Source organism: Canis lupus, chromosome 14 (assembly GCF_003254725.2).
Source record: "Canis lupus dingo isolate Sandy chromosome 14, ASM325472v2, whole genome shotgun sequence".
Classification (NCBI taxonomy): domain Eukaryota; kingdom Metazoa; phylum Chordata; class Mammalia; order Carnivora; family Canidae; genus Canis; species Canis lupus.
In genome coordinates, this window is record NC_064256.1 from 50,579,861 (window position 1) to 50,603,449 (window position 23,589).

At 34.7% G+C, this 23,589-nt stretch overlaps 1 protein-coding gene across 6 annotated transcripts in view; it reads right to left on the reverse strand.

Annotated features, from left to right (window-relative positions):
• The window catches only part of IMMP2L (inner mitochondrial membrane peptidase subunit 2), an 848,292-nt gene that overhangs the window by 192,352 nt on the left and 632,351 nt on the right, over positions 1-23,589 (reverse strand). For all 6 annotated transcript variants that reach the window (XM_049093415.1, XM_025464659.3, XM_025464660.3 and 3 more), the window contains one exon: positions 13,494-13,596. In XM_049093415.1, coding sequence (XP_048949372.1) covers positions 13,494-13,596 — 103 coding nt within the window. The remainder of the gene's footprint in view (positions 1-13,493; positions 13,597-23,589) is intronic.

The following is a 23,589-nucleotide window of genomic DNA, read 5'->3' on the forward strand; positions in this document are numbered from 1 at the left end:
AACAGCCCAAAGGAATGGTATCTGCCATAGCAATGAAGTCTAATGACAATTCTGCTGACATTTCTCCTATCTGAAAATGAAGCCATGTGGAAAATGATTTCTACACCAGCAGAATAATTAAGATAGAAGGCAAAATTTGATTCGGTGGAAATGGAAGCTCAGATTGTCCGTGTTCTCAGTGGGGCGCATGGGGAAGATGATATTATTTCCTTCACCATTGTCTTTAGTTGGCATCATCTTTCCACACTCTCGTTTTTAAATCATATTTTTTGATGTTCTAGCTGTACAGTAACAAATCCAACTAAAAGCAGTGGTAATCCCAAGGGACCTTGGTTTCCTTTTGCTGGACATACCTTCCTCTATTCTGAACATTGATCCAGAGAACAGGCTCTTTACTGACTCTTGGCTGTCTTTGGCTATACAGATGTTTTAATTAAAGGGTATTTCTTTTAGCTGGCTTCGGAGTTTTTATGAAACACGTGCCTTTGTTGACATCAGCCAAATGAAAATTGTACCTAAATAAAAGGTGAAGTTGTTCAGTTCCAGTACTACTTAAGGGGAACTGTTAGAAACAATGGAAGGAAAACACCAAGCTATAGATGTTAAGAATCATTATTTTTCTATAACATATAGATTATTTTAGTTCCTAACAAAAATTTTTAATGAACAAAAGCATGTACTACAAGAAAACCAGAAAATATCACCAATTAAAGTCTAAGCAACATGTTTCAAAGAAAGTGTGAATAGAATACTTTATTTGGATCCTGTCAACATAGTCTAATGACCTTCTTCTCTATTTGAAAATGGCTGATTTTAAATAAAAGTTACTCTAGCTGCTCAAGAGAACTTATGCAAGGAAAGTGCTACACTTCAACAATAAATAAAATGAAATGTCAATTCATTCTCATATGTCCACAAGATTATTCTGTATTGTATAAGCAGAGTGTTTTCAATGCAGCTGAAACCAATTAACCACTCCAGGCATAAACCACTTCATTCACAAAACATGCAGCATCTAAAGTGTTTCATGCAATATGAGATTTTAACCAAATAGTTATTATTTCACAGATTTCAGAACACTCTGTTCTATCAAATCCTCCCAGGAAATAATCCAGTTTTTTTTTTTCCTTATGGGTTTTTAGTACACAAACATCTACTCCTCTAAGAGGCCCTATCACATTCCTACTTAGATCACCTCTTATACTGTGTTGTGACTGTCTGATTGTCTGCCTCCCCTCTAGGCTATCCCTCCTTAAAGTAGAGGTTAAAATTTAGTCATTGTTGTATCTGTTGACTCTCATTCCTGATTCCTCCAAGTATCCCTGGTGACAGAGACAAAGGTTTGGGAAGACCCAGAACACTGCTTATGATCCAGAACGTGAATCTCTGTCCTTATAACCCCCGAAAGTCTTTAATGTCTCCCAAAATACCACCCCAATTCCTCCTTTTGTGCTGTGGTTTTAAAAATACAAAAACTTCCCAACTGTTATCTTTCTTTCAGCCTTCTTGCATCCTAAGAATCTTGTTTTGTTGCCCTAATCACCTATTGTATTTCTCCTTTACCAAAAATGTGTAATGTAAGGGAAAAGTTCCAAACAGGCAAGGCTAGATAGTAAACTTCTTAAAATGTTCATTTCCCAAATGTATTACATAATCTAGCAATCTATCTCTAGTTAATACAATCCCCATCTCTGCTAATCTATTCTACCCATCAGAATCCAGGCCCAAATCAAATCTGGACTAATAGCAGATGCTCAAAATGTGCTCTGATGACATAAACAAAAGGTTCACATGATATAAAAACAGAAAATTTGCTCCTCTCCTTTACTTTTTCACTAGTTTTTTAATGAATATTTTATATTTTTATTTGAGAGACAGAGATAGAGAAAGCATGAACAGGGAAGAGAGGGAGAAGCAGGCTTCCCACTGAACAGGGAGCCCTATGCAGAGTTTAATCCCAGGGCCCCAGGATCACAACCTGAGCCAAAGGCAGACACTTAACCTACTAACCATCCGAGTGCCCCTCACCAGGTTTTGTTTTGTTTTGTTTTGTTTTTTAAGTAAAAGACTGGAGGGCAGGGCAAGATGGTGGAGAAGTAGGGTCCTCATGTCACCTGTCCCGACCAACTTACCTAGATAATTTTCAAATCATCCTGAAAACCTATGAATTCGACCTGATATTTAAAGAGAAAATAGCTGGAATGCTACAGAGAGAAGAGTTTGTGCTCCTAACAAGTACAACTCGTTTTTAGCCACTCTGCACTGAGCAAAATGACTAGAAAGAACTCACCACAAAAGAAAGAATCAGAAACAGTCCTCTCTGCCACAGAGTTACAGAATTTGGATTACAATTCGATGTCAGAAAGCCAATTCAGAAGCACAATTATAAAGCTACTGGTGGCTCTGGAAAAAAAGCACAAAGGATTCAAGAGACTTCATGACTGCAGAATTTAGATCTAATCAGGCTGAAATTTAAAATCAATTAAATGAGATGCGATCCAAACTGGAGGTCCTAACGATAAGGGTTAATGAGGTAGAAGAAAGAGTGAGTGACACAGAAGACAAGTTGATGGCAAGGAAGGAAGCTGAGGAAAAAAAGAGAAAAACAATGAAAAAAACATGAGAAAAGATTAAGGGAAATAAATGACACCCTCAGAAGGAAAAAAAATCTATGTTTAATTGGGGTTCCAGAAGGCGCCGAAAGGGACAGAGGACCAGAAAGCATATTTGAACAAATCATAGCTGACAACTTCCCTAACTTGGGGAGGGAAACAGACATTCAGATCCAGGAGATAGAGAGATCCCCCCTAAAATCAATAAAGACCGTTCAACACCAAGACATTTAATAGTGAAACTTGCAAATTCCAAAGATAAAGAGAAAATCCTTAAAGCAGCAAGAGACAAGAGATCCCTAATTTATATGGGGAGAAGTATTTGATTAACAGCAGACCTCTCCACAGAGACCTGGCAGGCCAGAAAGGGCTGGCAGGATAATTTCAGGGTCCTAAATGAGAAGAACATGCAGCCAAGAATACTTTATCCAGCAAGGCTCTCATTCAGAATAGAAGGAGAGTAAAGAGCTTCCAACATAGGCAGAAACTGAAAGATTATGTGACCACCAAACCAGCTCTGCAAGAAATATTAAAGGGGAACCTGTAAAAGAAAGAGGACCCCCAAAGAAATAATCCCCAAAACAGGGACTGAATAGGTATTATGATGACATTAATTCATATCTTTCGATAGTAACTCTGAATGTGAATGGGCTTAATGATCCCAACAAAAGGCATAGGGTTTCAGACTGGATAAAAAAGCAGGACCCATCTATTTGCTGCCTACAAGAGACTCATTTTAGACCTAAGGACACCTACAGCCTAAAAATGAAAGGTTGGAGAACCATTTACCAATCAAATGGTCCTCAAAAGAAAGCAGGGGGAGCAATCCTCATATCAGATAAATTAAAGTTTATCCCAAAGACTGCAGTAAGAGATGAAGAGAGTAAAGGATCTATTCAACAAAAGGACCTAACAATTATGAATATTTATGCCCCTAATGTGGGAGCTGCCAAGTATATCAATCAATTAATAACCAAAGCAAAGACATACTTAGATAATAATACACTAATAATGGGAGACTTCAACACGGCACTTTCTGCAAATGACAGATTTTCTAAGCACAACATCTCCAAGAAACAAGAGCTTTAAATGATACACTGGACCAGATAGATTTACAGATATTTACAGAACTTTGCATCCAAATGCAACTGAATATTCTTCTCAAGTGCCCATGGAACTTTCTCCAGAATAGACCACATACTGGGTCACAAATCAGGTCTCAAGGGATACCAAAAGATTGGGATTGTCCCCTGCATATTTTCAGACCATAGTGCTTTGAAACTTGAACTCAGTCACAAGAAGAAATTTGGAAGAAACTCAAACATGTGGAGGTTAAACAGCATCCTGCTAAAAGATGAAAGGGTCAACCAGTAAATTAGAGAAGAGTTAAAAAGATTCAGGAAACTAATGAGAATGAAGATACAACCATTCAAAACCTTTGGGATACAGCAAAAGCAGTCCTGAGAGGGAAATACATTGTAATACAAGCATCCCTCAAAAAAATTGGAAAAAACTCAAATACACAAGCTAACCTTGCACCTAAAGGAACTGGAGAAAGAACAGCAAATAAAACCTACACCCAGCAGAAGAAGAGAGTTAATAAAGATTTGAGCAGTACTCAATTAAAAAGAGACCAGAAGAACTGCAGAACAGATAAACAAAACCAGGAGTTGGTTCTTTGAAAGAATTAGTAAGACAGATAAACCATTAACCAGCATTATTAAAACCAAAAGAGAAAATACTCTAATTAATAAAATCACAAATGAAAAAGGAGAGATCACAACCAATACCAAGGAAATACAAACGATTTTAAAAACATATTATGAGCAGCTATACACCAATAAATTAGGCAGTCTAGAAGAAATGGACGCATTTCTGGAAAACCACAAACTACCAAAACTGGAATAGGAAGAAAGAGAAAACCTGAACAGGCCAAAAACCAGGGAGAAAACTGAAGCAGTCATCAAAAACATCCCAAGACTCAAAAGTCCAGGGTCACATGGCTTCCCAGGGGAATTCTATCAAACATTTAAAGAAGAATTAATACCTATTATACTAAAGCTGTTCCGAAAGATAGAAAGGGATGGAATACTTCCAAACTTGTTTTATGAGGCCAGCATCACCCTAATTCCAAAGCCAGACAAAGACCCCACCAAAAAGGAGCATTATGATGAACACAGATGCAAAAATTCTCAACAAGATATGAACACAGATGAACACAGATGCAAAAATTCTCAACAATATACTAGCCAATAGGATCCAACAGTACATTAAGATTATTCACCATGACCAAGTGGGATTTATTCCCGGGATGCAAGGCTGGTTCAACAGTCATAAAGCAATCAATGTGATAGATTGTATCAACAAGAAAAAAAACAAAAACCATTTGATCCTCTCAACAGATGCAGAGAAAGCATTTGACAAAATACAGCATCCATTTCTGATCAAAACTCTTCAGAGTGTAGGGATAGAGGGAACATTCCTCAGCATCTTAAAAGCCATCTACGAAAAGGCCACAGCAAATAGCATTCTCAATGGGGAAACACTGAGAGCATTTCCCCTAAGATCAGGAACAAGACAGGGATGTCCACTTTCACCACTGCTATGCAACATAGTACTAGAAGTCTTAGCCTCAGCAATCAGGCAACAAAAAGAAATAAAAGGCATTCAGATTGGCAAAGAAAAAGTCAAATTCTCCCTCTTTGCAGATGACATGATACTGTACATAGGAAACCCAAAAGAGTCCACCCCAAGATTGCTAAAACTCATAGAGCAATTCGGCAGTGTGGCAGGACACAAAATCAATGCCCAGAAATCGGTGGCATTTCTATACACTTACAATGAAACTGAAGTAAGAGAAATTAAGGAGTCAATCCCATTTACAATTGCACCCAAAAGCATAAGAAACCTGGGAATAAACATAACCAAAGAGGTAAAGGATCTATACCCTAACAACTACAGAACACTTCTGAAAGAAATTGAGGGAGACACAAAGAGATGGAAAAATATTCCATACTCATGGATTGAAAGAATTAATATTGTAAAAAAGTCAATGCTACCCAGGGCAATTTACACATTCAGTGCAATCCCTATCAAAATACCATGAACTTTCTTCAGAGAGTTGGAACAAATCATCTTAAGATTTGTGTGGAATCAGAAGAGACCCCAAAGAGCTACAGGAATATTGAAAAAAGAAAACCAGAGCTGGGGGCATCACAATGCTATATTTCAGGTTGTACTACAAAGCTGTGATCATCAAGACAGTGTGGTACTGGCACAAAAACAGACACATAGATCAATGGAACAGAATAGAGAATCCAGAAATGGGCCCTCAACTCTATGGTCAACTAATATTCAACAAAGCAGGAAAGACTATCCACTGGAAAGAAAGACAGTCTCTTCAATGAATTGTGCTGGGAAAATTGGATAGCCATATGCAGAAGAATGAAACTAGACCATTCTCTTAAACCAGACACAAAGATAAACTCAAAATGGATGAAAGATCTAAATGTGAGAGAAGATTCCATCAAAATCCTAGAGGAGAACACAGGCAACACCCTTTTGGAACTTGGCCACAGCAACTTCTTGCAAGATACGTCTATGAAGGCAAGAGAAACAAAAGCAAAAATGAACTATTGGGACTTCATCAAGATAAAAAGCTTCTGCACAGCAAAGAAACAGTCAACACAACTAAAAGACAACCTACAGAATGGGAGAAGATCTTTGCAAATGACCTATCAGATAAAGGGCTAGTGTCCAAGACCTATAAGGAACTTATTAAACTCAACAGCAAAGAAACAAACAATTCAATCATGAAATGGGCAAAAGACATGAACAGAAATTTCACCAAAGAAGACATAGACATGGCCAACAAGCACATGAGAAAATGCTCTGCATCACTTACCATCAGGGAAATACCAAACAAAACCACAATGAGATACCACCTCACACCAGTGAGAATGGGGAAAATTAACAAGGCAGGAAACCACAAATGTTGGAGATGATGTGGAGAAAGGGAATCTTCTTGCACTGTTGAGGGAATGTGAACTGGTGCAGCCACTCTGTAAAACTGTATGGAGGTTCCTCAGAGTTAACAGTAGAGCTACCCTGTGACCCAGCAACTGCACTGCTGGGGATTTACCCCAAAGATACAGATGCAGTGAAACAGCAGGACACCTGCACCCCGATGTTTATAGCAGCAATGTCCACAATAGCCAAACTGTGGAAGGAGCCTCGGTGCCATCGACAGATGAATGGATAAAGATGTGGCCTCTGTATTCAATGGAATATTCCTCAGCCATTAGAAACGACAAATACCCACCATTTGCTTCAACGTGGATGGAACTGGAGGGTATTATGCTGAGTGAAGTAAGTCAGTCGGAGAAGGACAAACATTATATAGTCTCATTCATTTGGGGAATATAAAAAATAGTGAAAGGGAATAAAGGGGAAAGAAGAGAAAATAAGTGGGAAATATCAGAGAAGGTGACAGATCATGGGAGACTCCTAACTCTGGGAAATGAACAAGGGTTAGTGCAAAGGGAGGTGGGCGGGGCGTGGGGGTGACTGGGTGACGGGCACTGAGGGGGGCACTTGACAGGATGAGCACTGGGTGTTATACTATATATTGGCAAATCGAACTCCAATTAAAAAATATATAAAATATTTAAAAAAATAAAGTAAAACACTTTTTGAACTTCATTAGGTTCAAAAGGAATTCTATAGAATTTTAATCTTCATTTCAATGACTGCTTTTATATCATTACTTTTAGAGAATCAGTTCATTTAATTAATACATAATATTTCTATTACTCATTTATTCTAAAACTATAATTTCCTGTTAGGTATATTTTCTTCAAGAAAAAATTCTAGAGGGCTAATATTTTATTTCATTATGTATCCATGAAATAGGTGATTAGATTGCCTCTTTTCCAGATGACTTGGAACTAAAAAGAATTCATATTTAGTATAACTTGCAGTTTCCATTCTTAGATAAAGGCAGTATATCATGCATAGTTTCTACATCCAAATTGTTCAGTTCTGCTTCATGGCATCTGCACAGAAATTGTTCACAAGGTGACACTATGATCACAAACCTAAAAATCAAAACACTTTCATACATTTTTGGAAAGGTTATCTTTGCCTTGAAATGTTTAAGCCAAAAGTTCTCTTTCTAATGCTCCTTGATCAATGAAGTAAAAATAAATTACTCAATTTAGATACTAAGTAACTAGAATTATAACATATATTCTTTACAACAAATCACTAGACAGCAACCACTGAGAGGATCTCAGTGGCTCATGACTTAGAGCTAGATGGAATGAAAAAAAATTTCAAAGAGAGAAAATGTATAAACACAATGGAAGACATGGAGAGTCACATTTGTGTTTTCACCACATAGAATGAACAGCTCTGAGAATATTTCAAATATAAGTAGTGAAAGGATACAATAAATGGAAGAATGAAATGCTATATACATTTTAAACTGATGAAAGTTCTGCTAATCTGAAATAGTTAAAATTTTCTATTTGAAAATTCACAACTATGCATGCATACACACAAATACTTGCTTTTTAATGCGCTTTCATTTAAATGTTTTTTAAAGATCTTATTTATTTATTTACTTATTTACATATTTATTTATTTTGAGATAGAGAGAGAGAGCATGAGCAGGGGTTGGAGCAGATAGAGGAGCAGAGGGAGAGGGACAACCAGACTCCCTGCTGAGCAAGGAGCTAAACACAGCCTGGATTCCAGGACTGGGATCATGACCTGAGTCAAAGGCAGTCACTTAACAGACTAAGCCACCCAGGAGCCCCAAATGCACTTTCATTTTCAAGCAAGCAGAAAATTCATCAATATCGATTATAATCAGTTACTCCTGAGCGCTAGCAAAGAACAACAACATGGCTACAGGAGAAAATGTCTTAATGTTATCTATGTGGAAGTAGGTACAGTAATTTCATAGAACAAAAGAATTGGTTAGAGAAGAGTTTATCAAATATCCTAAACAATAATAAACCAATATATCAGAATCATCAGATATCTTTAATACATAATCCAGTAAAATAAGGTAGTTAAAAACACAGGAAAATACTGTGAGATAATTATCATAATTTTAAAGGAAAACCACAGAAGCTATATTTCACACTGGAAATCTAAACTAAAGTCATACACTAGTGAATCCATATTATGAGAAAATAGGACATTTTCTATCATTGTGTTATGATGATATATTCAGGAGTTTTAATATGATGATATTCCACAGAGATATTTTTCATAATTGAAACATTACCTACCCAGCGACACCTGTGATACTTTTCCCTCTGGCCATAGAACCATAAAACATATTTATAAAACTTAAGAGTCAGGATGAAACTTGGAAGTCATTTACTTTAAATACCTTTATCCTCCTTTTTAAAAGTGTTAGTTTTTCTTTTTCTAATTATAAAAATGATAAAAACTTGTTGCAAACCTTTAAAATAAAAAGTACAAAAGTATAAAAAAGAATCAACCGTAGTCATAACATCTGTAGACAATTAATATAATACTCTACATTCATGTATTTGTGTTTTTATTTAAAACAATGTCATGAATATTATGTCATGCCATGTCACAAATATAATTTTTAATGACTGCATAATATTTCAATCTCTGAATGAACCACACTTTATTTAATTATGCTCCTATTTTAGGTTCCTGAGGATGCTCACTAAAATTGTGATGATATATCTTTTGAATATATATATTGTAGGAGTACAATTAAATAAATTTTATCACTCATTGATAAAATATATACCCATTTTTATTTATTTAAGATGAATTCAGAGAAAAAAAAAAACTCTTCCTTTTATACATATGGAAATGTAGACCCATACAAGTTTACTGACTGATGAGGTCCATAACCAAAATTATCTGATTTTCTGTTTCTTACTATAATGTCATTCTCTATAATTTAAAAGTACAGCTGTTGGATCTTATTCTGCTGTATGTATTCTATCGCTATATCAATATTGCTATCTTTAAATTCATAATCCATTATTCATCTTTTACTCATAACTATTTCATTCCCTCTTGAAAGCCTACATGGAGTGGCAATAAAACAAATCAGAAAAGCAAATTGAAATGTTAAAGAATAAATAAGAAATAATAAAACAAACAAGAAAAACACCAGTATGAGACACTCTTTCTTATTCTTCTTTAGATTTCAACCGAAAGTCTACCTGAATATGGAAAAAGGCAGCTCCATTATGATTGCTAGTAGGCCACAATTTAAAATAAACTAGGTAGATTCTATCAAAAGTACAATTACTATTCAAAGAGTTAAAGCATGTAAAATGATTTGGATACATTTCTGAAATTATTTGGGAGGCAATTGAAGGGTAAAGGCTTCAATCAGTTTCCACAAAGTCACGATAAGCATCTCAGAGACAATCCTGGCTGCCTTAAGATAGATTGTTTACATCAAGAAGATGTGCATTCCCTACTTCCAAGGGGAGAAATGAATCAACCATCCAGAAAGCCTAAAGTTTACTGACCTTCCACATATGACCTTCAAGTACGCTGATAAGCCAAAAAATGCAACTTAGAATTATTGGAAAAATATAATTTTCAAGTATATATGAATTTTAAAATTCAAGATTATTTTAGTTTTTTAGAATTACCAAACTTACCTTTTAGTTTTTAGAATTATAAAAACTTTAAAATAATCACTAAAATATTACAATGACCATTTTTTAATAAAAAATGCAATAAGAAAAAAAAATGCAATAAGAGGGATGCTTGGATGGCTCATTAGGTTAAGCACCTGCTTCTTGATTTTGGTTCAGGTCATGATCTCCAGGACCTGGGACCCAGCCCCATATCAAGCTCCATGTTCAGTGCTCAGTGCAGAGTCTACTTGAGATTCTCTCTCTCTCCCTCTGTCCCTCTCACCACTCATGCTCTCTCTCTCTTTATATATATATATGATATAATATAATATAATATAATATAATATAATATAATATAATATAATATAAATAAAATATTGTAAAAAATGTAGTAAGAAAACTCTATACTCCAACATCACAGTTTAGCTTTAAAAAAGGATTTCAGGGTTTTATTTCACTTCTTTCCCCTTTTGTCCTTTTAACATGTGCTTAGGATCATCAATATATTAACTTTTCATACTCATAAGTGCTATTGGTACACAAAACATGAGAGTTCATTGTAAAAGTAAAAAAGATGTACTGTTAACTCATCAAATACAAATAGCTTTATACATGAGATGACAAATGTTTTCCTTTATCCTAGAAAGGTTCTTCACCTAATTATGACAAATAAAAATGAAACTAGTTAAGTGAGTGGATATTGATAGTTTAGCCCACCCCATCAACCAAGAGCCTTGTGCTTGTTTGGTTATAGAAATTAAAAAGGAAGAAAAAAAACACTAAATTTCAAATGTTTTTGTGCCTCTGACTCTTATGATCAGTCATGTTATATTGAACAAGTATATTTCATTTAAAAGCACAATTTAAACCAAATGACATCAAAGTGCTGCACACAATATAAATGTCAATGTTTTGAATACTGTAGTTTCTTATTATAATAAACACACAGAGATCCTTCATACATGGTTCTTACTTTCTTCATTTTATTTATTTATTTAGAGAGCATGAATGTGAGCAGAGGAGGAACAGAAGGAGAGGGAGAGAGAGAATATTAAGCAGGCTCCACCCCTAGTAAGGAGCTCTCTGAGGGCTCGATCTCAGGACCCTGACATCACAACCTGAAGAAAATCAAGAGTCAGATGCTTAATGACTCATGTGCCCAGCTCTCTCTTCCTTTTAATTTTTTTTTTATTTATTTATGATAGTCACAGAGAGAGAGAGAGAGAGGCAGAGACATAGGTAGAGGGAGAAGCAGGCTCCATGCAGGGAGCCCGACGTGGGATTTGATCCCGGGTCTCCAGGATCGCGCCCTGGGCCAAAGGTAGACGCTAAACCGCAGCACCACCCAGGGATCCCTCTCTCTTCCTTTTAAAGATACAAGTGACAGAGGATATTCCCAGAGCTGATACATCTTCCTAGGTATACTCATAGTTCAATGGTACAAAATGTTGTTAATAAATGCACAACAGAAGACTGAGCCCAGTAAGAACTGCACAATAGATATGATACACTGAGGGTTACATGCAATTTCTAGTATTCTGGCTATCAACTCTATCCTTTTCTCCCCCAAGTAAGAAAGCATATGGAATAGGATTGATTGACAATAATATTAATTATATAAGCATTATTGTATTGGCTTTATTCATAAAGAAAAAACTAAGCAATTTCAAACTTTATTACTTCATTAGGAGTATCTAATTATTCACTACACATCCCACACCTGATAACAAAACACAATAAATTTAACATTTGATTTCAGAGTCACTATCCAGATTAATTAAAATCCAAACTAAAGATAAAAAATTTTTTTTAAGATTTTATTTATTTATTCACTAGAGACAAAGAGAGAGAGAGAGGCAGAGGCATAGACAGAAGGAGAAGCAGGTTCCCTATGGGGAGCCTGATGAGAGACTTGATTCCAGGACCCTGGGAACATGACCTGAGGGGAAGGCAGACAACCACTGAGCCACTCAGTTCCCCCTAAAGGTAACCAAAATTTTAATGTGGACTTGGTCAACAATTTGATACACTAAATAGATTTAATCTAATTGATGAGAGAGAAATAAAACTGCTTTTAGATTATCTATTTTCGCTTTCAAGTTGTTACTAAATTTTTTCCTAAGTCACTTCTACTACACTCTTGATGACCTACAACATCTCCACTCTGTTCATCCCATCTTTGATATACCCTAAAAAGATTAAATTACATTTTAGTAATGATTACTATTCAAAAGCAAAAAAGACCTTAGAAGGTTCTATCATCATTGCAACATCTCCTCCAAAAAAAGAAGAGTAGCCTCCGATAAAGTTTTCTTCCACTTATCCACAACACCCAACCAGCCCTACCTTTCTTACTGTACTTTTAGCCAAAGGTAAGTCAAAGTGGCTGCTTCTCTAGTAACAATAACAGTGATCACTCATAATATGTGATAGAAATCCTTTTATAGACCACCGACATTTAATTTTAGACCAAAGAATGTGGGTAACTGTTTTTGCAAACATATCTAAAAGTGCTCAATTTTAATTTATACATACATAACAAGGATAGAGAGGTCTAGCTATAGGAAAATGTGCTAAAGATCCAAGTTTTTAAACAGATTAGGTAACTAGAAGTCAGGTTCACTTTCTGTTAACTAAAATATTCTTCACTTTACATAATGATTTATTTCAGGAGTTCATAGAGAACTTCTATATGCATTCAAAATGAAAACAATTACAAAATATCAGTTTAGTCGCATATTTCATAGGATATAAACAAGGTACAAGGAATGTCTGCATTTCTGATATAAATTAAATGCGGACAAAATGGGACTCACCGATATGATTTCCATTATAGCTTTCATTTAAAAAAATGATTTAGAAAATTGATGCTTGTAGGTCTTTTACACTTTATATCTGTTAAACACTAACTGAAAACACACGGCACAAAGTGTTTCTGTGGAGAGGAAAACCTCCTACTGGGTTTAGACTTCCTACTGGGATTACTTTCTCAGCTAAAACCATCTTTGGTACTTTACTGACAGTCTAAGTTCTTTTCTATGAAACATACACACATACAGCTTGACAGCTTATATTTTCTGTATAATATTTAAAAGGAACTTTTCAAATATAAACTGCTTCACTATACAATTCACAATCACTCTTGGCTGGACTACCAGAGCAACCCACCTGACATAATTTTGTTCCCACATGTGACATCCAATAATTATCATGAAACAAGACGACTTACCGGCCCAAAAGAATTACTGTCAAAACTGTGTCCATGATGATCACCTTCAACCCAGATGTGACCCCGGGGAACTTTGACATACCGGTTTTTGTGGCCCATGGTTCTAGAAATAAAGAGCATACATAACCATTGAGATAAGAACAGAAAGACCAAGTAGTTGAGCATACAAAGAAACAAAGGGCAAAAATGCTATTATAAAAATGCCACAGATATTTACAGGTGACCATGAAGCTACCCTATAACTATTTTTAAATAACATATAGTTAGGACCTTATAAACCTATGCACAGTATTTTTTTCACTCTTCTGTTAAATATAATGTACTAGCACCAAATACAATGTTTTACTATCATATTAAATTCTCAATATCCTAAGTATGGTTTTTATGAAATAAACTCTAACAAAAATACAGATCAATTTATTTTCTGATATTTGCTTTTATGTCAATGTTCAACATGATCAACTGTAACTTCGTTTTTTTAGTCAAACTTTTCAAACCAACAGATGGCATTTTTCATGACTTCTTAATAGTCTAAAAATCGGCATATATAGAAACAACAACAAAAAAACCCCTGAGAGATCTCCTGTTAGATTTAAACTATCAATATCAGCTGAAAATTTTTTATCAGTATTATTTTATTTAGTCAATTATTCTTGAAAATGAGGAACTTTTTAACAATTTTTAAGACTATTAAATATTAATAATCAGTAATACACATTTAGTGGAACATTCTTTACATTGCTTTTTTAAAAGATATTTATTTATTTGAGAGCGAGAGAGACAGGAGAGGGAGAGAGAGAGAGAGAGAATCCTCCAGCACTCACCACTGAGCACAGAGCTAGATTCCACAACCCTTAGATCATGACCTGAGCTGAAATCAAAAATCAGACGCTGAACTGACTGAGCCGCCCAGGCTCCCCAGGAACATTCTGTATTCTTAAGGCTAACATGGAAAAGGAATAAGGAAAGGCTCTCTCATACAGTATTGGTGGCAATATAAATTTTTTTCCCCTTTTTGCAATTTGGGGCTTATTTTCATTAAATTTGTTAAGAGACTAAAATGTACATGCCTTTGATCTAGTTATTACACTGTTCTGTAGAAATCCATTCCAAAGAAATAATCAGAAATATGAATAACTATTTATTATCAGGAGTGTTCAACACAAGCTTTTTTTTCTTTCTTTTTTCTTTTTTTTTTTTTTTTTTAAGAAGGGCAAACTGCCACATGTAGTGCCTCATTTGGCTGTCTGGAGCTTGACTACATTACTTTCTACAAATGGACCTGGACAGCTCATTTGGAGGTTTTAGCAGGGGAATGCAGCTACTCCTGTACTCTTGACTGAAGAAAATTCCTTCCCTATTGGGAAAGGTCCCTCTCTTCTACAGATCACGTGTCAGGAGGGATGCTCAGGGAGCAGTGATGAGAAGGGACACCCGCCTAGCCAGCCAGATCAGCTGAATCAACCCCGGTGATCAATGGGGTGACAGATATCGCAGCAAGATCTCCCTCATATCTGCAATACAAGCTTTTTAAAAGAAATACATAAGCTTTTTATATCATATATGTATTTTCTAAATATTCTACAACATGGCAATGGTTAAATAAATTATGACATAACCAATTTAATAAAATGAACAAGATTATAATAAAATATTACCTGATATATAATAATAAATTATTTTGAAGACAGAGACTATTTTTTTTTTCTTTTTTTACTCCCCAAAGCATCTGGGAAAATGCCCAGCCTAAAGAAACCTATCAATAAATATTGGTTGAATGAATGAATGAATGAATGAGTACATCTCACCCCTAAGTGTACAGAGTTAAGCACAGAAACTGAGCTTTGTGAGCTATTCTTTGATGTAGAGTCCCTTTCAGGCCATTTTTGTTAGTTAGCACGTTGTATGTGTGCAGAAGAATACATAAAAAAAAAGACTACGCATAAATTGGTGCTATAGAAATTGAAACTATTCATTATCTAGAATGGTTTTTAATTTTCAAGATAACTTCAGTGTTGAATTACTTTACTTGAGATCAGTAAATCATTCATGCAAGGAAGCAATGTTGTGGCCATTAGAAGCCCACAGTAAGTTAATGACTGCTGTTTATTTTTAATTACTACTGGCAAGAAGAGTTTCAGCTTTTTAAAGAAAAGCAAAAAACAAGCTGAACACATCTCACCGTCATATACTCTGTAATATAAGTGTTCTTCAATTAAAATCTGTCAATTAGTTCTTGACATCACTACTGCTTTTATCATGAGATTGCCTCTAAGAACTAATATCCCACATCAAGTGTTAATGATAGGAGAAGACCCTTTTATTTAATTGTTGGCAAGGCACACTTTCCTAAAAAAGTCCAAATGTTTGTTCACCTTATAAAGCTGACTATTTTGGATAGTTAGAAAGAAAACAATTACTCATTTTGTCTCTTCAAAAAAAATTATGAATTAAAACCAGCATAAAATCATTTCTGCAATGAGATGGTAGATGTGAAGTCAAGCATATTCTTTTGGAAACCAGAATGTTATGAAACTCAGATTCAGTTTCAATGTCATATGAACCAGGGAGTCAAGATACTTGTGATAGAAAATGACAGTATCGTAAAATTACCAGTGACAGTTGCATATTCCCTTGCATTGACCATCTTATCTAACAGATTTGAATACACCCATCTTCCCATCATTGTCTAGCCTCTTACAATGCCTTATTTTTCTTCATTGCAGCTACCAGCACTTGACATTCATGTATTGGTTTTTTTGTTTATTGCCTATCTCCCTCTCTACTAGAATGTAAACTTCAGAACTTTGTCTTTCTTCTTCCCTTTCTTTGTATCCCCAGAGCCCAAAGGAAAGCACTGTACAAAGTGTTCAACAAATATGTGTTAAATAAATGACCAAATGACTGAATAACTGAAGAATAAAAAAACACTGCAACAACGGCAGAATAATAGAATAGAAAGTTCAGAGTCTGGAACCAGACTAAACTAGTTCTACTCTTGCTACTAGGACTCATAAGTAATCCTGTGCAAGTCACTTAGTTTCTACTTCCATCTGCCTATTTTTAAAATAGAGTGAACAAAATATGCCCCAACTGGGTTGAGATGAAGGTCAATAGTTAAATGAGAATATAATGGAGAAGTTAATAGAGAGCGTAGTCTCTGCAATCAGCCTATTTTGGCTTTTATAGCTGACTGAGTGCTTTCAAGTTCATGTAACCTTGGGAAAGTTGATGCAACTCTGTCAGTGTTCTCACTTGAACAATGGAGCAAATAATGGTACCTAACTCAAAAAGTTGTTCCATGAATCAAGTGGTATGTATTAGACACTTGATAAATGGATTCTGGTATACTTGAGACTGTTTTTAAGACTCAGTACCATTCTGATATATGGTAAGAATCCAATAAGTGGTAGTTATTATTGCTATTGTCTTCCTTGGTCCACTATTTCCTTTCTTTTCATAATTCAGAATGTATTCAGCTTCCACTATCTATTAGCATCAGTCTCTTAAAATTACCTGAGCTACGCTTCAATAATTTCTTTTCCTCACAGTTGCACTGTGACTATAGACTATTTTTTATGGTACAATAAATCTTTTTTTTTTTCTTTTTATTTGTATGTCCTTCTGGGATACTCTAAAACTTCTATGTGAAAACACAACCTATCTGTTTGTGCACATTTAAATATGCAGGAAGTAGTAGGTGAAAACACAAATAGATTGTATTTTCACTTACTAATCACTTGCATTTTTGAATGTCACAGCGCTAATAGGAGTGGTTTACTGTGATACCAGACAGGTGTGAAAGAACACTTTGAGCTACAGAATTCTCATAAAATTCATTCCATTTGCATAGTGCATATTTCTTAGGTTTCAATCTAACTTTTAAAAAAATAACCCAAAGTAGCTTTAAAAAATATGATGTTAAAATATCGAGCTGGTTCCTTTTAGGACTGCCAAAGAAATATAAGACTCCTAATAGAAGTCCTCTGGAGAAGGAATTTTAAATAGCTTTGTGCTTCCGAATTCACATAAAAGAAAGACAAGATAATCTTTCAGGTGATTTAACAGTTAAGTGAGGTGTCAGCATACAAGGTTGTATGTATCTATGGCTTGCAAATAATTTTGGTTTGACAGTCAAAATGAGTTCTGTATGGTATTTTAACTACCTGTCTACAAAGAGGCATTTTTTAGTACTAGCTTTACCATGACAAGTTACTAGATCTTTTAAATGGAATGAAGAATGATTGCCTCCAATTTGATCTGACCTTGAAAACATTTTTTAAAAAAATTCAGTCTTTAGAGGTCATCAGTTGAATACAAAATTATCAATATGATCCTTGATTACCACAAGAAGGAAACAAATTCATACTCAAAGTATGTCCCAAATACACACACACACATATACACACATTCGTAACTTAGGTAACTAGTATTAATAATTCATGATTTATTGTAGTATTTTTATTTTTTCAAATAATATTTTTCAAACAATTGCATTGATTCTCATTATGCAAAGTAGGGGCTTCCATGAATATGTTTACTACTCCCTAGGTGCTAGACCCCTGGGATTTCATTGTCCTGAAGGAACTAGATGTCAAGAGTTCAGGACTCGGCTAGATCAGGTTTTTGAACTAGATCTCTTTCACCATCATCATCACTGATAGACTAGACTAGAAAGACATAATCTACCATCAGGAAAGGAGAACAAGAAGGACACTTGTCTCTCAAGGGTTGGCATCTAGAAGAGACAATAATTCTCCTGGGGGAATCCACATCCTGCCTGTAGGTGAGATGGTGGTTCAAATTCACACTGCTTGTGTGGTCTAAGAAAATTAAGAATTAACTTTAATTGGTCCCCAGGAATCTGGCAGAAGGAAATATGAGTCTCTTTAAGAAAAATCACTCATTTCAGAATTTTCAGTTTCTATAGGTAAGTACCAGTTGGTAAGAACTCATAATCCAAAATAATGGAACCCACAAGGAAACAGCAATATTAATGAGTCAAGGCATATAATATACAGCAGAATTAGATCCTCAGAAACTTAAAATACTGTATTTATCAAACACAGATTATAAATTATACATATTTAATTATTTTTTAAATTAAAAAGGGAACTTTTAAAAATGAACAAGAAACACTACCCTATTTTTAAAGGCCACTCGAAAAAAATCAAATAGAACTTCGAAAAAAATCAAGTAGCACTTCTAAATTTTATTTTATTTTTTTATTTTATTTTTTAAAGATTTTATTTATCTATTCATGAGAGACACAAGAGAGAAAAGCAGAGATGCAGGCAGAAGGAGAAGCAGGCTCCATGCAGGGAGCCCAATGCGGGACTCGATCCCGGACTCCAGGATCACACCCTGGGTCAAAGGCAGGCATTAAACCACTGAACCACCCAGGGATCCCAGAACTTCTAAATTCTAAAATGCAGTGGAACCTTGAATAATGTGGGAGTTGGGTGCTGACTCCCACCCAGTGCAGTAGAAAATCCTCATAAAAATTTTGACTCTCCCAAAACTTAACTACTAATAACCCAATGTTGACCAGAAACCTTAATGATAACATAAGCAGTCAATTCACACATATTTTTATGTTATGTGTGTTCTATACTGTATTCCTACAACAGAGTAAGCTGAAGAAAATAAAACGCTATCAAGAAAATCATAATGAAGAAAAGATATATTAATAGTAGTGCACTATGTTTGTCAAAAGAAATCCACATATAAATGGACCCACCCAGGTCAAATCCACATTATTCAGGGTTCAACTGTATATAATTAAATAGGTGGACAAAAAAGCAGATTACTAAATGCTAAAGAAAAAGCTATTTAGAATTTAGAATGGAGGGGTAAAGAAATAAAAGAAAGTATAAGAGGTGCTAAGAGACATGGAGGACATTACTAACAAATGTAACATACATAAGTGTAATCCGAGTCTCAAAGGAAGAGAATAAAAGAAAACAAGGGAAGGCAATATTTGAAGAGATAATGGTAGAGAACTTTTCAGAACTGATGAAATCAAGAATTCTGAGTATGCAAAGTGAACCAAACACAAGGAAGATCAATATGAGGAAATCACATCTTGATACAATGTAATGAATCTGTAGAACCCTAAAGATCCTCTTGCCTCCACTATTTTTTGAGAAGCTGCCAGAGGAAAAAAAAAGGTAGATTATCTTTAAACTAACAGTATTGTTCCCATACAAGGGTATAATTTACATGAAATATAACCCAGTCGTTTTTAAGTATATAATCAATGGATTTTAACAATCTATACAATCATATAATCACTAGATCAAGATATAAAACACTTTAGGGCAGCCCTGGTGGCTCAGCGGTTTAGCACCGCCTGCAGCCCAGGGCCTGATCCTGGAGACTCCAGATCGAGTCCCACGTTGGGCTCCCTGCATGGAGCCTGCTTTTCCCTCTGCGTGTCTCTGCCTCTCTCTCTCTCTCTCTCTCTCTTTGTGTCTCTATGAATAAATAAATTAAAAATCTTTAAAAAAAAAACCACTTTAATGATCCAACAAAGTTTCCTCACACCCCTCAGGAGGCACATCTGTCCTCACTCACATCTTTGGTTCTAGGTAACTGGGCTGAGCTGCTCTTATCACTACAGTTTTGCCTTCCTAGACTTTCCTTCAGATTGTATCATTCAATATGCATTCTTCTATTCTTGGTGTGTTTAAATTAGTCTAATGTTTTTGAGATCAATTTATGATGTTGCATGTACTAGAAATTTGCTATCATTTTTTTCTTAATAATATATCATATAGGTAAACAGTTGGTTTGTCAAGTAATAGTTCATGGACACATGGGTTGTTTCCAGTTGGGGCCATTATCAACTAAGTAGCTATGAATATATCAGTATATATATTTATGTGGGCAAGTTTCTATAAGTGAAATATGGTAACTGAATGCTAACCTGTCTTTTCCCTAATGACTAATATTTCTGAGTATGTATTTGTTATTTGCTTTCTTCTCTGGTGAACTATTAAAGCTTTTATAAATTAATTTCAGTGGTTTGTCTTCTTATTATCAAGTTGTATAACTTCTTCATACTGGATATAACTCTTACCAGATATATGTTTTTGCAAATATTTTCTCCTAATCTGCGGCATGCTTTTTTTCATTTTCTTAACAGTTTTTCTTCAAAGAACAAGCATTTTTTTTAATTTTCATGAAGACTATTTAGCAATTTTTTTCTTTTATAACACCTGTTTTTTATGCCATAAGAAATCTTTGCGTAATCCAAAGTCACAAAGCTTTTTCTATTTTTTTCTTCTACCTTTCTAGTTTTAGGCCTTTTTTAAAAATATGGTACAAAAGAAAGTACATGTTTGTTTGTTTGTTTGTTTCTTTCTTTCTTTCTTTTCTTTCCTTCCTTCCTTCCTTCCTTCCTTCCTTCCTTCCTTCCTTCCTTCCTTTTCTTCTTCTTCTTCTTCTTCTTCTTCTTCTTCTTCTTCTTCTTCTTCTTCTTCTTCTTCTTCTTCTTCTTCCTCTTCTCGCATATGGACATCCAAATTTTCTAGCCCATTTTTTAAAAAAGATTATTCATTCTTAATTGAATTACCTTGTGCTATGGACTGAGTTATATCTCCTCAGAATTCATATGCTGAAGCACTATCTCCCAGGTGGAAGGGTAGGGCCCTCATGAGAGGATTTGTACCCTTATAAGAAGAGATCAGAGAAAGCTTGCATGATCTCTCTCTTCTTCCCCCACTCTCCATTCCTCTCTCACTCTACCACATGATAACTTCATAAAATAACACGCAGAAAAGGAGGAAAGTGATTGAAAATAAATTTTAAGGTTTTTGAATTTTTCTAGTAAAGAGTAGAGATATTTATTATCTTTGGACTTTGGTATACATTTAAATAATATTTTACAAATCATAATGGAAATGTAATCTACAACTCCCCAGCCAGTAGACGGAAAATAGAATTTAAAAATCTCAGTTAATGCAGGCCTGCCTGGGTTGCTCAATTGGTTAAGCTTCATCACACTCTTGGTTTCAGCTCCAACTTACGTGTGTGCTGTCTCTCTCTAAAATAAATAAAACTTTAAAAAATCTCAGTCAATGCAAAAGAATGCAGAAAATTAAAAAGTAGAGGGGCGCTTGGGTGGTTCACTTGGTTAAGCATTGTCTTAGGTAAAGATCTTGGAGTTCCAAGATTGAGCCCTGCATCAGGGTCCTTGCTTCTTCCTCTGCCCCTCACCCCACTTGGGCTCTCTCTCTCGCTCACTCTCTCTCTCTCAAATAATTTTAAAAATATTTAAGAAGATTAAGTAGAAAAAGCAGGATCAATAGAAAGCACAAAATAAGATGGTATTTAAATACATCACTAATCATAATAAAAGTAGATGAACTACTATAGCTAATTGAAAAAAAATTATTGTCCAACTGTGAAAAATTCTAGCTACATGATGCTCATAAGAAAGATACATAAAACAAAAAGATACAGAGAATTTGATGATCATAATAAAATGATAAATCAGGAAAATAATAGCTTCATTAGTACCCAGACAAAATAAGATCAGGTCTCTGAGACATGATTAAAATGTTTATGGGACCTAATCATGAAGCCATTGTTGCTTATTTGATCCTATAGAAAGATTTTAAGAAGGGAAGTGAGCTTGAAACTGTTTAACGAATAAAGTTAAATTTTGTACATCAAAATCCATGATCAGCACCAATATTCTAAAAAGCCCAAAGACCTCTGCTATAAACATGGTAAGCTTTTCTGCTGCTCAATAGACCCATTCTCTACTTTAACTTTAAATGTTACCAACTGTTATATTTGCATAGTATAAAAATGCTAAGGTATAATACTCTTTTCTTTGGAGCTTATATTGAATTAGAAAAGCATGTAATTAAAAAAAATAAATGTATATAATTAAAAGAGGGTGAATTTAAGCAAATTAGGTGATACTATTTCTAGGAAGTTGGATCACCTGAGCTACCTATAAGTGAGGACATTTCCTAAGATCACAGTTGGAAAGACACCAGCGATGATCTAATAAAATTCATCTTTGTATACATAAAGCAGAGGCCAAAAGCATTTAGGTGAAGTCACCTAGTTAGTTAGTGGCAGGGCAAAGACTATATACAGCAGATTCCATAATTTCCTTTCCATTGCAACATGGATCATAATTATTTGAGATTCCAAAGAATAGGTCCTTAACATATTTTCACTGGAAAAAAATGAAATGTCATCTTCTAAATAGACTGCAGATTGTTGCTAGGTGATTAGAGCAAATCTATTTAGTTCATTTAAACAAGAAGTAAGGTTTATACATCTTCACAATAAAGTCATAGAATTAATTTTGTAAGTTTAATATGAATGCTCTTAGTACAACTAAGATTTTTTATAGTGAATATTTCTGATGTACATTTTTTTTCTAAATTTGGATTATAGGAGCATAGATGTGACAATTTCCTTAAAAGAATGTTTTCTCCTGTATTAATAATATCTACAGCTAGCCATAAAAATCGCTGTAGTCATTAATGAAAATTTGAAAAAGATATCAACATTAAGAATTAGATTCTAAATCAGGCCACATATATAATATTTAGGCTGTGTTGATTAATCCAGCAATGAATGAGGTGGCAGTTTATGCTGTGTTATTTTGTGAGTTAGGGTTAGTTTATGAGGGTAAGTTTAAGAATTCTGTGAGAATGTGGACTCTGCTTTTTATTTCCTGTTATAAACACACTTTTATTGAGTGACTACTATGTGGAACAGTATAACTAGTGTGCCTGTGAGCACAGAAAGGAATAAAATCTTGTCCCTACTACCAAGATTATAACTTATATCATGATTTGAACATAAGCAACTGAAGTCTGTAAAATATATATGACATGAAATTTAACAAGTTGGAAGCATCTGCAAGAAATATAATTGACGAATTGAGGAATAAATAAATATCAAATGTTGCTAACCACATAGGTGTTCAAAGGATGGTATTTTATTTTAGTCTACAACAGCCAGGAAAGGTATTATGAATATCTGGATCAAGCTATGAGGAAGGGATAGGAGAAAGCTAACAGGTAAAGAACATAAAATTAATTCAAATCCCATTCTCTTACAAAAA